Source organism: Malus domestica, chromosome 04 (genome assembly GCF_042453785.1).
Source record: "Malus domestica chromosome 04, GDT2T_hap1".
NCBI classification, from domain to species: domain Eukaryota; kingdom Viridiplantae; phylum Streptophyta; class Magnoliopsida; order Rosales; family Rosaceae; genus Malus; species Malus domestica.
This window is the reverse complement of record NC_091664.1, coordinates 6018629-6032839: the sequence shown is the minus strand read 5'-3', so window position 1 is coordinate 6032839 and position 14211 is coordinate 6018629. Positions and strand designations below refer to the sequence as shown.

At 37.2% G+C, this 14211-nt stretch overlaps 2 protein-coding genes across 3 annotated transcripts; both read left to right on the top strand.

Moving 5' to 3' along the window:
* Positions 1–3874: 3874 nt before the first annotated feature.
* LOC103425645 (T-complex protein 1 subunit alpha) lies at positions 3875–10091 on the top strand. Its single transcript, NM_001328871.1, is given in 17 exon segments — positions 3875–4047; positions 4149–4213; positions 4858–4947; positions 5032–5118; positions 5225–5284; positions 5430–5480; positions 5823–5918; positions 6121–6186; positions 6321–6538; positions 6965–7061; positions 7682–7768; positions 8185–8319; positions 8469–8573; positions 8893–9021; positions 9116–9237; positions 9498–9588; positions 9692–10091. Coding segments are annotated over 17 exon segments (1653 nt in total). The 5' UTR covers positions 3875–3974; the 3' UTR covers positions 9773–10091.
* Positions 10092–11137: 1046 nt separating this feature from the next.
* Positions 11138–13075, top strand: LOC103425640 (large ribosomal subunit protein bL35c). 2 transcript variants are annotated; one of them, XM_008363728.4, is made up of 3 exons: positions 11138–11511; positions 11792–11908; positions 12797–13075. In XM_008363728.4, exons 1-3 carry the CDS (start codon positions 11233–11235, stop codon positions 12872–12874), a joined length of 474 nt encoding a protein of 157 aa, XP_008361950.1. In that variant the 5' UTR covers positions 11138–11232; the 3' UTR covers positions 12875–13075. The 2 variants fall into 2 exon arrangements, with proteins under 2 accessions (XP_008361950.1, XP_028956782.1); XM_029100949.2 differs by having other exon boundaries at positions 11163–11511; positions 12463–13075.
* Positions 13076–14211: the final 1136 nt, after the last annotated feature.

Below are 14211 nucleotides of genomic sequence, written 5' to 3'. Positions count from 1 at the left end.
CGATGACATGTAGCGCAGTTAAGAAACTCTACATGTACAGCAAGTATTGAATGAGTTGTCACTAGAAGATGACAATCATGCAGTCAGTGATAATCAAGCAATGGAAATGGCAAGGTTCTTCATCTTAAGCAAGAAGCATGTCACTTAAGCAACAAACCATTGTTGAGAGAATAACACTGCCACCAAGAATAAGAAGATCAGCGATTCCCGACGATTATTTTGTTCATTATCAAGAGATTGAGATGATTGAGGGAATCATTGAGGATCCAACAACATTTGATCAAGCCATGCAATCTGAACAACCACAGAGTTATGGAGAAATGCCATGGTGGAAGAAATGAACTCCATGAAAATTAATAAAGTTTGGACCCTGGTACAAGCACCAGAGAATGCAAGGGCAATAGGGTGTAAATGGATCTTCAAAACGAAGAATGATTCAACAAGCAAGATTGAAAGGTATAAAGCAAGATTGGTGGTGAAAGGATTCACTTAAGCTGAAAGGGTTGATTACAGTGAGACATTTTCTCCAGTCACAACAAAAGATAGCCTACGAATTATCCTTGCATTGGTGGCCCACTATGATCTTGAACTTCCCCAAATGGATGTCAAAACGGCATTTCTCAATGGCGATTTGGATAAGGAAATATATATGGAACAACCATTTGGTTTCGTGAAAAAATGAGAAGAAGGAATGGTTTGCAAATTGAACAAATTCATATATGGATTAAAGTAGGCATCGAGGCAATGGTTTCTTAAGTTCGACGAGAAAGTAACTGATATTGGGTTTAATGAGAATAAAATAGATGACTACATATACTTGAAGATCTGTGGCTCAAGGTACATTTTTTCTCGTATTGTATGTGGATGATATTCTTGTAGCAAGCAATTGTATGAACCTCTTAATAGAAACAAAAGCTTTGCTACCTAATACTTTTGAAATGAAAGACAAGGGAAATGCTTCTTTTGTCCTTGGGATAGAAATCATCAGATATAGAGCTAAATGGATGCTTGGACTCTCATAGAAATCATACATAGAGAATGTGATTTAACAATTTAATATGTATGGGTGTTCAAATGATGAAGAGCCAATGGAGAAAGGAGATAGGTTGAACAAGTTGCAATGTCCCAAGAATGATCTTGAAAAGCAAGGTATGACAACCAAACCGTATGCGTCATTTATTGAGATAATGTATGCTTAAGTTTGTACAAGACCAGACCTTGCTTTTGCGATTAGTGTATTGGGAAGGTTTCAGTCGAACTGGGAACAACATTGGGTTGCTGCCAAAAAAGGTGCTGAGGTACTTGCAGAGGACTAAGTCATTCATGCTGACATACAAAAGGGTGTAAGACTCAGAGCTTGTGGGATACTCAAACTCCGACTTCGCAAGTTGGGTCGATGATAAAAGATTAACGAGTGTATATTTATTTTTCTTGGCAGGAGCTACAATACCATGAAGAAGTGCCAAGCAAAAGGCCTTGGCTACATCGACCATGGAAGCTGAGTTTATAGCTTTGTTTGAGACAACTAAGAAAGGTCTATGGATGAAAAATCTCATAACATTTATGAGAATAGTAGACACCATTCAAAGACCACTAACCATACATTGTGACAACAAAGTAGTCGTTTTCTTTTCAAGAAACAACAAGAAATCTGAGGCCACTCGATTGATGGATGTCAAATATCTATCAGTGAAGGAACATGTGAAGAAGGGGGGAAACCAAAATTAAGCATGTTGATACAAGACTGATGCTTGCAGACCCCTTGACTAAGCCATTTGTTGTGGGAATTTTCAAATATCATGTTTCGACTATGGGAGTGGATGATGGGTTTTACTCGACAAAAGTGTGGGAGTAAAAATGTAAAGTACTCACTTATTGCTTTTCAGTTCAGGTTATTTCAAGTTCATCACTAACATTGCAAGTATAAGTTTTTCTTAATTATTAGCATGCAATAAAATGTCTAATCCTTGTTCCAAAGAGCATGTTGATTGAATTTTATAATGCAGGGACTTAAAATGGTATTGAATCAGTATTTTGAAATTAAGCATTCTGAGTTCAATCAATGAAAAGGATTTGGATATTATGTTGGAGAAGTAAAGTGAACAAATATAGAATATGTATAAATGCAATTTCACTTGCATTATGCGATATAAATTTAAAACATGTGATTTCAGGGTGAATGCAATAGTTTTACGTGTATTATTTCCTGGAGTTCAACTTTTTAATGGATATTGGCAAATGTGTATACGATGATTAGGGACATAAACTCTCTGTGATCACTAAGGAATGAATTTGCATTGACATACATCTTGTAAACCATAACTAGTTAAGGTCCATGTGGGAGAATGTAAGAATCCTATGTGGACTCAACTTGTTATGATAAAGGTTAAGATAAATGTTGGTATTTCAAATTCATTAAGAGTGAAATACGTAGATAAACTGATCTCATATATTAATGGAAACACATTCATTGTGCGAATCAGACCTCGCCAATACTTCACTACTTTCAATTATTGGTACAATGGGACTATAACCGACACCCCACGATAGATGAGATTTGGTTGTCATTATTTTCAATATATATGTGTAATTCCTTGCTCACAAAGCATTCATTCTTCAACATAAGGTTCTATCACCATAAGAATATTAAGGGCTTGAGTGAGTCGAAAAATTGTTGTGGACTTGAGACAATGTCTTCTTCAGGTAAGAGTTCTAATTAGTTTATACAAGTGATTAGGATTATCATATATGTTGATAATGTTTCCAACAAGAGGTTTCTCGAACAACGAACCTGGATGTTCTAAATTTAAACCTAGCCTAGCTAAACGATGAGCCACCTTATTCGTCTTTCTTCGTTCGAAAGAAGCTTTCCACTTCGTGAAGGACTGCAAGATCTTGCGTGTATCATCCAAGAGATGTCCAAAGGGATCGTTGTTAGCTGCTACATTGAGTTAGACTGCAAAAATCACCACTAGAGCATCACCCTCCATTTCAACTTGTGTCGTTGGCCACTGCTGTGCAAACAAAACTGCTTACGAGCAGCAGCAAGTTAGCAACCTCGGCAAGCATGGGCAAGCTAACCCCGCCTAATTTCTTCACGGTGGCAGCGTTAAACTCCCCCAAGGCATTCTTAACGACCATTACCCCAATGCCTCATAATGCTCCGTTCTCATCCGAAACGCCATCAAAATTACATTTAATCCATCCTTCCTCCGATTTCTTCCATTTCTGTAACCTGTCTGTTCTGCACTTCGGCTTCACATCATGCCATCTTTTGTATTCAAGCAACCATGCTTGAGCTTGTAATTAAGTTGCATACTGGGGATAAGGCTGATCCCTTCCAAAGTAATGCATGCATTTTGTTCCTTCCAAATACTCAAAAGCAATACTAACACCAGATCGAAGCTCTCTTTCAATAGAAAACCAGCCATATGTGCACCCGTCATCTCCGTTTCGCCTAGTTTGAAGTCCCAATGAGCTCGAAAACCACATAGCAGCAGACCTAGGGCATTGTAGGAGAATTTGATACCAAATTAGGCTGCTCATTGTGTGGCTTAGCTGAACTCACCTCTCTTTAATGTAAAAATATCGATGTATTAAAAAAAAAAAACTTTTATTTTGAAGGAGTTAATAAGATCCGAAAACAAAAAGAGTACGGATAAAGAGGTCCAGGCCCATAACAAAGCCCATATAGAATAGCGGGCTTTATTTGGGATGTATTGTGGACTCTGAATCAAAACGACGTGGTCGCACATGAAAACCCTTCCGATTTTGCGCAGTGTAGCAAAATTGGCGCAGGCCGTTTTGAACTGCCGAAGAAAGAAGTGCTTTTGCGTTTGGGTGTGTTGAGAACATTCGGGACTCGCAGCTTTTACAGTAAACACCTTCTACTTCTCTCTCATTCGGATCCCTTCTTCCTCCAAAGATCCGATCTAGGGTTTATCTAGGGTTTCTGCTCTCTCTCTGTCTCTTCGATGACCATGTCCTCTCAGACCCCCGATATCTTGGGCGACCGTCAGTACGGTCAGGACGTCCGCACCCAAAATGGTACTCTCTCTCTCTCTCTCTCTCCCCCTTGTGGGTTTTCCATTTTAGGTTTCTTACTGAAATGCTGCTAATTTTGTCCGACTTTATTTTGATGAACACAGTGATGGCCTGCCAAGCTGTTGCAAACATCGTCAAATCCTCACTCGGCCCCGTTGGCCTCGACAAGGTCTCTCTCCCTCTCTCTCTCTCTCTCTCTCTCTCTCTCTCTCTCTCTCTCTATATATATATATATATATATATGTATATTTGTATGAATCTGAAATGTTATGTGCGTATGAGGTTTCAGTTGGCTTATTTGTACTTTATACCACTAGTAATGTTGTTTGGTGTACTTTACTACTTAAAAGCTTCAAAATTTCAGTTAATTTTTTATGTTTGCCATCAATAGTGCTTCTATAGAAGTGCTTTTACTCGTTAGTGATTTTGGTATTTCAAAAGTTTGATTAGAAGCCCTGTAAGATTCCCTGATTCTTCAAAAAATTCGCTTCCAAGGAGAAGCACCTTACTTGGGCTTCTTCATAAAATTACTTCAAGTGATTTTAAATCTCATTTAAATCACTCTTCAATTTTTGCTAAGCACTCTATAAGTCATTTTGGCTCGCCCATAATCACTCAAAAAGGGGCCCCTCATAGTGGTATGGAGTTTCATTCTTTTATTTTTGTCCTTATGGTGAATTCGTATGCTTCAAATCACTAGTGGAGTTGATGTTTTTCAAAACACTGCATCTTATAGCCCAATTGCACAATATTATAAATTAAGTATGCAAGGGTTTCATCTGGTTTACTATGTTTATTGGTTGGTCATTGCAGATGCTTGTCGATGATATCGGTGATGTGACTATTACTAATGATGGAGCTACTATACTCAAGATGTTAGAAGTCGAGCATCCTGCTGCCAAGGTGTGTAAAAGTCAGTTATTTCTTGCAAATATTATACTATAGATGCATTTATACATGTCTGAAAATGCATTTATACATGTGTAGGTGCTTGTGGAGTTGGCTGAGCTTCAAGATCGAGAAGTTGGAGATGGGACGACGTCAGTGGTTATTATAGCTGCAGAGTTGCTTAAGGTAATCCTGTCTGGTTTTTCTCCTCACCCCATATGCTTTTCTAGAAGCAATCTTATACTCTAAAAGATTTTAACTGGGAATCAACGGTTTGCTTCTAATTCTGCAGAGAGCAAATGATCTTGTAAGGAATAAGATTCACCCAACATCCATAATCAGTGGTTACAGAGTGAGCACCTCTTCTTGTTTCTTTTCTGTTTCGGATTCTATATTTAGCAACTGCATTTGCTTCTAAAATATTTTGTGGCTTAGAACATGATGCTGATCTATTGTATTTGAACCTCTTATGTTTGATCGTATCACCCTCTGTACAGCTTGCTATGAGGGAAGCATGCAAATATGTTGAGGAAAAGTTAGCTGTGAAGGTGAGGCCCCTTCAGAGAAATCTTATTTCGATGTGTGTAGTAGAAGGGTCTCTTGTTGTTGGATTAAATTTCACTTTGGCCATACAGAGTATGCGGGAATTCTCTCTTAAACTTTTTTAGATGTTTGGAAGGGTTGCATATATTGTGAACAGAAATTAATAGTTTTGGATATTCAATTGACTCTTGCCAAGAAGGCTTACTGCTCATATGTTCATGGTCACAATTCATGATAGTCTCTAGGCCATATGCTTTGACATATAGAAATTTTGTGGTTCATCTGTAAAACGTTTTATACAAAAAGTGTTCCTGTTTGTTTAATTGATTGTGTTTTGATTTTTCCAGGTTGACAAGCTTGGAAAATATTCTCTAGTAAATTGTGCAAAGACAAGCATGTCCTCAAAGTTGATAGGCGGTGACAGTGACTTCTTTGCAAATATGGTATGCTGTTTGGATTTAAATTTTATCTTCTTAAGGGCTAATGTTGCTGGATTTGTCACCCATATGAACTCCTTTTCTTGTGTAGAGTTTATTAATTGGCAATCTTATCTGTGGTTTCAGGAGCAAAAGTTAAACCCTTGGTTTTTTTTTTTTTTTGTCCTTGTGTGTTTTAACGATACTAGTATATAATTGGTTTTTCTAGGTTGTAGATGCCGTACAAGCTGTAAAGATGACCAATGCTCGGGGGGAAGTCAAGTACCCAATCAAGGTTGGCACTTAGTAGTTGTGTTATACCCATGGTCATGAAGTTTCCGTCATGTGCTCATATGCTTCCTTGTGTTATTCTATCTTTTGTTTGTATTTACCTTTGTACTTTGTCTTAGTTGCTCTTTTGATTTTCAGGGGATTAATATTTTGAAAGCTCATGGAAAAAGTGCAAGAGATAGCTATCTCTTAACTGGTTATGCACTAAACACAGGCCGTGCTGCACAAGGAATGCCACTGAGAGTTTCCCCTGCGAAGATTGCCTGTCTTGACTTTAATCTTCAGAAGACCAAAATGCAAATGGGTGTCCAAGTTTTAGTTAGTGATCCCAGGGAGCTTGAAAAGATTCGCCAAAGGTGATAAGATGATGTACCTTATTTTTCTTTTTAAGTTGTATATGTCATATCATTGTATATGTATATCACGCAGCCAGCTTTGCAGACCCTGTCCATAGCATGCGTTGGAGGGTATGAATACAGTTAGCATGCTGTGGTATAGAATAGGTGATTCTGCTGATATATTATGTAATCCTTTTCTCAATACTGCTAAAAAGACTTAGCTCAATTGCCCTTTAATCAGTGAAATTGATAGGCCCAAATAGAATTATGGAATTTGCTTGTGCAGATGTTAACTGCCTCAAATAGATAGGTTTGGGATTGCTTATGCTTGGGAAAGAATTTCAATCACTTTTTCTTTATTGATAGATTGTTATGTCATAAAAAGACATCTTTTGATGCTTAATTGTATGTTTGGCAATGTACTGATGGTATTTATCTCTGCAGAGAAGCTGATATGACAAAAGAGCGTATTGAGAAACTTCTGAAAGTTGGAGCAAATGTTATTCTGACCACAAAAGGGATTGACGACATGGCACTCAAGGCAAGATTCTTTTGTGATTTGTTTCTCTAACTTTTTTATTTTGAAGTACTAGATTATTAACACTCCAATAAAATATCCTGCACTCTCTCTTATTTTGTTTTTTTTTCCTAAGGAGTGCATGATGATTTTTATGGATTGCAAATAGCAGCTCCCTTATTATCATTATTTTTAAGTCTTTATATATTATGGGTTAATTTTAGCTTGGCCATATGCCTTTGGACCTGGCCAAAAATTTGAATGGCAGAACACTCACGGTTAATGTTTTTGGCAATTGTTTTTCTTTTGTAGGTTCTCTTATTTGAAAATTGTGTATCATCTTTACGATATGTTACTCTTATCCTCTTCAATACGTGTTTAAGCCTATAAGATATGCTGTTGTTTAATACAGAAATGCAGAAGTTTGAGGTCTCAACATAACCATGTTATGAGACGAACTAGTAGTTGTACTCTCTTTATTTTAACTCCTTTATCGTTATTCGGCATACAATGAGCTATGAAAATACAAAATACAAATGTACTTCTATATATTTCCAGCATGGGTATATGAATGTTTATCACATGCACCAGGTGTATTAAGCTTGGCAATTGCATAAACTTTATATCCTTGATTGTAATTTCAGTATTTTGTGGAGGCTGGGGCTATTGCTGTCAGACGTGTTCAGAAAGAAGATATGCGCCATGTTGCTAAGGCTACAGGTGCAACAATGGTAATATTCTTCATGTGCTTCTCTAATAATATAATTGTCTAGCAGATTAATTTTCATTTGGATTTATTTTGGAGTTCAGCTATCACTTGTGTTCAATGGAAATAGTTTCTTTTGCAATACTATTTTCTTTTGGAATCATCATGTGTCATGTCCTGATCATCAGCCTATAAATTGAAAACAATACATAAATATACAAAAACAAAAGTGTGAAGAAGCTAAATGTAAATTTTCGGTGGAATACTTGAAAACAATACATCAGTGAACTCTTGAAACAATACATCGGTGTAGTACTAAACAATACTTAACCGAAAGCAATCAACTTGTTCACAAATGTTGTATTTGTGTTTTTTTTTTATCAGAAAGTAGATCCATATGTTGAATAATTATGTCATCTTGGTTTTGTTTTTTATCTGTAGGTTTCAACTTTCGCTGATATGGAAGGGGAGGAAACGTTTGATACGTCACTTCTTGGATCTGCAGATGAAGTTGTGGAGGAGCGCATTTCTGATGATGATGTGATTTTGATAAAAGGAACCAAAAATAACAGTGCAGTGAGTTTAATTAATTTTTAACATTTTTCCGTGCTTGACGTTGAGTTCTAATTGCTTCAAGTTTTTGTGAAGTTTATACATTTATTATATGTAGGACATTATTTATAATCTTATGGTATGGACTGATTTTCTGAATGTATTCTTTTCAGGTGTCATTGATTCTCAGAGGTGCAAATGACTATATGCTTGATGAGATGGAAAGAGCTCTTCATGATGCTTTGTCTATTGTCAAGAGGACTCTAGAATCTAACACGGTACAATTTATTTACTACATAAGTGATAAGAAAAGGATCAGAACCATTTTAAATTTACTTTCTTCTGAACTAAATTATATTTGACGCTATTTTTTATTAATGAGGTATTTTTTTTCATGCGAAATGGGTTTTATGGTTATTTATTTGATTTGTGCAATGCAATTTTTTGGGGGAGGTGTGGAAGAACATGAAATGTATTTTTCAATGGAAATATGAAGATAAAACTGTGAAGGTTTCACCACCGAGTTTGGTGGTCGTCTTTTCATTGAGAGTTTCTTGTTATTTACATATCTAATTCATTGATGAATTTACCGTACAGGTAGTACCAGGTGGAGGTGCAGTTGAGTCTGCATTGTCTCTGTATTTGGAGGGTTTTGCTACAACATTAGGATCACGTGAGCAGTTGGCAATTGCCGAGTTTGCTGAATCTTTGTTGATTATACCAAAGGTTCTAAACATCTTATTGCAAATTGTATTTTTGTTGTGTTCTGCTATTTTTCGTATGTTAATGGTGTTTCTATTGTGACTTTTATCTGGTTTAGGTTCTTGCTGTCAATGCTGCCAAGGATTCTACAGATTTAGTTTCAATACTACGGGCCAACCACCACAGGGCACAAACCAAGGCAACAAACAGGACTGACAAGAAGGATAAGGATTATTCTAGGTATTCTGAGTATTGTCAGGGCATTCTGCCCAATTTTATATTTTTGGTTTCCACAGTCGTCATTGTTTGCGGTGTCTGTATATTGAATTCTGTGGCATTGTCATTATACTTGCTCATATGCAACAATAGACTTACAAAAGTATGCCAATATGATGACAGTGCAACTAAAATTATATTCCGTCATATGATTCTTGGGTGCATAAAATCCTTGCACATTCTGTGACTGCATACTTATGGTGAACGCTCTACTATTGTTGCAGCATGGGCTTAGACCTAGTAAAGGGGGAAGTTCGTAACAACCTAGAAGCCGGAGTCATTGAGCCTGCAATGAGTAAAGTGAAGATCATTCAGGTACCAAATCCTACATACAAATCAGTAATAATTTAGGATAATCTGTGAAGATAACCAACAGCCTTGCAATGTTTGTAAACTTGAAACTTTTTCGGTGTGGCAGTTTGCAACTGAAGCAGCTATTACAATTCTCCGAATTGATGACATGATCAGGCTAGCCAAGGATGAAAGTCAAGAGGGTTAAGTTTGAACTTTTCCTTGTCTGTTTGTTTCCGGAGCAGAATGTCAATGGTTGGGAAGTGAGTCTGTGCCCGAAGAGGACTTAACGTTCGTTGCGTGCACTAGAAGAATCAGATGGAGGATTTTGGTCATGTAGATTTGTGTGGGAATTTCAATTACTATTAAACCCTGATATTCAGGGAACGGTTTGGTCTGGTTAGAGGAAGTGGGTTTTGGGGGTGATGGAGAAATTTATTATTAACCGATGTCGGCTTTCCCATTTAACCCCCAACTTTGAAATGTCTTGTATGATTAGTAATTTATTTCAATATTTTTGTTCAGAATTTCTAGTAGATGGCCGTTGTTTCCGTCCCATTTCACCTTCACCTTCCCGCCGCCTCCCACATCTCAGATTTTCTACACAGCCATCTTTCTTGTTGATCTCAAACAGAAAATCAATCAATCCAACAAATTAAACACTTCAATACCCGATCTTCACCCCTGTCCTCCATCCCAAATCCCTGACTTCATTTCTTCACCCAACCTATAAGCCAAGAATTAATTTTTAATATGTGATATTTTTGGGTATTTTCTAAACACCCTTAAAACTCTGAATATAATTTCAACAATCCAAACCGTTCATCTTCCTGCATCGTCTAATAGATCAAGTTTTCAAAAAAGAAAATCAGAAAAAACAAAATTTGATGAGAACAATGAAGCGTAAATGTAAACAACAATCAACGGTTAAATTTTGATCTATGATTTATATGATTATAGTGGTGAATTTCGAAGTTAAGCTCTTCATGAAAGTTGTAAAGCTTGTCATTACGAGTGTTTATATATTTTTTTTATATATTTTTACACTTCTACATTAATTAGAAAACTATTAAAGACTTTTGGTAAGTGAAAATATACTTAAAAGAAAAATGTGTTTTATGTTTTGGATGTGACAATATGATATGTATATACTTATTTAGTATTATGTTTTTCATTTGTTTATTTATTGGTTTAAAATATATTTTCTTTAACGAGTAACGGGTCGGGTCATATTACCAGTTAATATTATCGGGTCGATTTCGGGTCGGGTCATTTTACCCGTTTATTTTAACGAGTGTTACACGACATGACCCGTTAAGATATCGGGTATGACACGAAAACGACACAAACACGGAAAACACGACACGAATGCCAGGTCTAAGTGTAACCACCCCCAATCTTCGTGGTGCATGTGCTGAACAAGGATGGGCTACCATGTCCTCCGTAATTGTTTTTTGGTAGTGTAGGGGGTGACGTATGTGAAAACTATTAAAAAGAAAAGAAAAATTAATTGACAGCCGTAGGATGTGCATCAAACGGCCCATATAAAATCGGTCCGGAAGCGAGATGACCCAAGCCCCGTGTATAACACAAAGGATATGAGGATATGAGGAGCACAAACTTCATCCACAAGCTTGTTTGCTGTCAGCGGAAGAAGAGAGTGTAAGAATGGCTTGTGTAGGTGTAACCATGACCATGGCGGCATCGTTTGGTCTGAGATACTACCCATCGTGCTCTTACCCAACTCAACTCAATCACGGCTCGGTTCAACTCGGTAGGTTCAAGAGGCCCAAACCCTTGAGACTCAGTTCCTCGCAATCGCATAGCATTTCTGGGTTGGACTCGCTTCTTCCCCGCAAGCTCTGCGCTATCAATTTCACCCCTCCTCGCCGCCTTAGCTCTCTTACCATCGTCTCCGCCAAAGGCTACAAAATGAAGACCCACAAGGTATTGTTCGTCATTTTTGTTTGGTTACTGAGAAAATCTTTGGAAAATAAGCAATTTGGAATCTGGAGTTGATATTATGATTCTCTTCTTTATTGGTATAGTAGTGAATTCGAATTTGATAATAGTCCACCGAATAAATTCTTAGTGAAACCTTGAACTGTGAATTCCCCCAATCAAATCCAACTTAGGCCGTTGTTTCTTGTTGTTTAATTGTTAGCCTTGAAAATTTTATTTGTTTTGTCATCTAAGTAGTAAGTATTTGGTGAATTATTGTTGATAGGCTTCGGCGAAGCGCTTCAGGGTGACGGGTAGAGGAAAAATAGTTCGGAGGAGAGCTGGAAAGCAACATTTACTTGTAAAGAAGAATGCCAAGAGGAGAACTCGACTCTCCAAAATGGTGCGTTTTGTATAACTTATCTCCACTTTCAATTGTCTAGTGTTTTGTTATAGAATGATTTTCTTTGTAACATTCAATGTTTGACTCAAGGAGTTTAGGTTTGAATTTAATTTGCGATATTACCATGATTTTAAGGCAAGTGCCTTCGCCCATGAGCGGTAGGTCTCGGGTTCGAGACTTGGGAGCAGCCTCTCCATAAATGGGGGTAAGGCTAGCCGACATTCACCTCTCCCATACCCTGCGTAAAGCGGGAGCCTTGTGCACTGGGTACGACCATGATTTTAAGGGCTCATTCTGAACCCTGATTACTTTTAGAACCAGTTCAAGTGGAACTTGAGCAAGAAATGGTTCCTTCTCACTTATCAACAATTTGTTCGTGAACTTTGAAAAAAGTGGTACATAGTTTGCAATCGCTTTATCATTCGTTCTTGTTCTAGAGAAATAATGATTGTCTTCTCATCCATTACTTGTTATCTTGTCTGTTGTATGCTTCATATGTTCATAGCATTTATCATTATCGGTGTGATTATTTATTTATTTATTTTTTTTTTTAGTTGGCTTGTTTTAAAGCTCAACTTCAAAAGGCAAGGCAATACCCTCAATAGCTTGCAATTTGGAAAGAGTGAACTGTTGAAATTGGGGAAGGAGAAGCTTTGGAGTGAGCTCTTCATGGGAAAAGGGAAAAAATAATGTTTTCTTATGTTACTTGGTTCTTATAAACCCATCTAGCTTGTCGAAATGAACGCATACAGCTCATCTAAATGAACCATAGGTCCATAGCCCACCAATTACCCAGCACTCAATCCACACACCCCCACCATCTAGATGCCCACAGGTTTAGTACTGCTACTCGGTTTCTTATGTTAGTTTGGCTTTTGCTATGTGCAGCATGCAGTTAGTCGAAGTGACTATGACAACGTGATTGGAGCCTTGCCATATCTGAAAGTAAATAGGAAGGCAGAGTAAAGGTGATTTGCAAACTTGATGCGAATGGAATTTCTGACATGTACTCTTTTATTTCTCAAATCTTTGTACAAGAGTTTGATAATTTTTTTTTCTTCAATGATCTTTATTTCCTTGTCTATTGAGGGTGTTGCTGTTACATTTTCAACGTACGGACATATATCATGGAAACACTTATTTTTTATGTAGTTTCCTCTTTTGCAAGATTCTAGAACTTGGGTCTGCTGGAAAATGTAGACAATATGATAACATGCTACGATGCATTTTATTCTATGCACTTCATTTTGGGCAGCCTAGTTGCACGTGAGACGGAGTGTCAGTGTTGTGCTATGAATTGCAAACTTATATTTATTATTGATAGAATAGGTCTATCTTCTTTTATTTATCATTCATCGTACCATGGAAGGATTGGTTTTAGCATTTGTGTGCGGATTGTTTAACTGCTGTTACATCGTGCACTTAGTCTTCCCTGTGCGTTAAACTGGGGTGTGGTAATCCTGTTATAGAGAAGGTGATGAGGTAACAGTATAGTTATGGATAAGTAGATGTCTAGCGGGTTCTCATTTTTTGACTCTTGCCAAGGTGCTTTGGAATCCTGTATCCCCCAGTTTCCTAAATCTTGTGGTTTACTCAGTTACTGATTGAACTGAATTGAAAATGCTAGCTAGGTATGACCTTGGCCTTGGGTTTACTTAATATTTTGGCCTTGCGTTTACTCAGTCAACATTATCAACTCTTCAACCAATTTTAATTTCAGTTTAAGTTCATCTTATCTTGTTGGGGCCAAGTTTTACTTTCCACCTCTACTAAACAATGATTAAAATATTTTGGGCGACCCAATTTGCTAAATTGAAAAGGTATTGACTCAGCATTGTATTGGATGGTTGTTTGCCATTGTATTGGATGATTGTTTGCCATTGTATTGGATGATTGTGAGCTAAAAAATATTGATCAATGAAGTGCATGGTATGGAATTGTAGGGGTCTTAGGAGACCTGATTTTAATAGTAATTTTAGTTTTTTGTGTACTTGGAATAAGCTGGACCTTTTTTACTTGTTTGAAACTAAGATGTCCATAGACAAGGTCCAAAGCAATTTCTACAGTAGGCACTTTGATCAGTTTTTTTTGCTGCAATCCCACTGGCAGAGCTGGTGGGGTTTGTTTGTTCTGGAACTCATCTTCCATTAGCATTACTGTTTTTAGCTCTTCACCTCGTTTTATCCACTGTGTAGTTAAAGATTTGCATAATGATAAGGTGCAATTCATTAACTTTGTTTATGCTTATCCTCATAAACATTTACAAGCTAATCTCTGGGATCAAATTTTAGCGGATAAACCGG

Bases quoted from the DNA above. Each gene is read 5' to 3' on its own strand.
- LOC103425640 (XM_008363728.4), top strand. From the start codon at position 11,233: ATGGCTTGTGTAGGTGTAACCATGACCATGGCGGCATCGTTTGGTCTG. The intron at 11,512-11,791 runs GTATTGTTCGTC...TATTGTTGATAG, and splicing joins ACAAAATGAAGACCCACAAG to GCTTCGGCGAAGCGCTTCAG. The intron at 11,909-12,796 runs GTGCGTTTTGTA...TGCTATGTGCAG, and splicing joins GAACTCGACTCTCCAAAATG to CATGCAGTTAGTCGAAGTGA.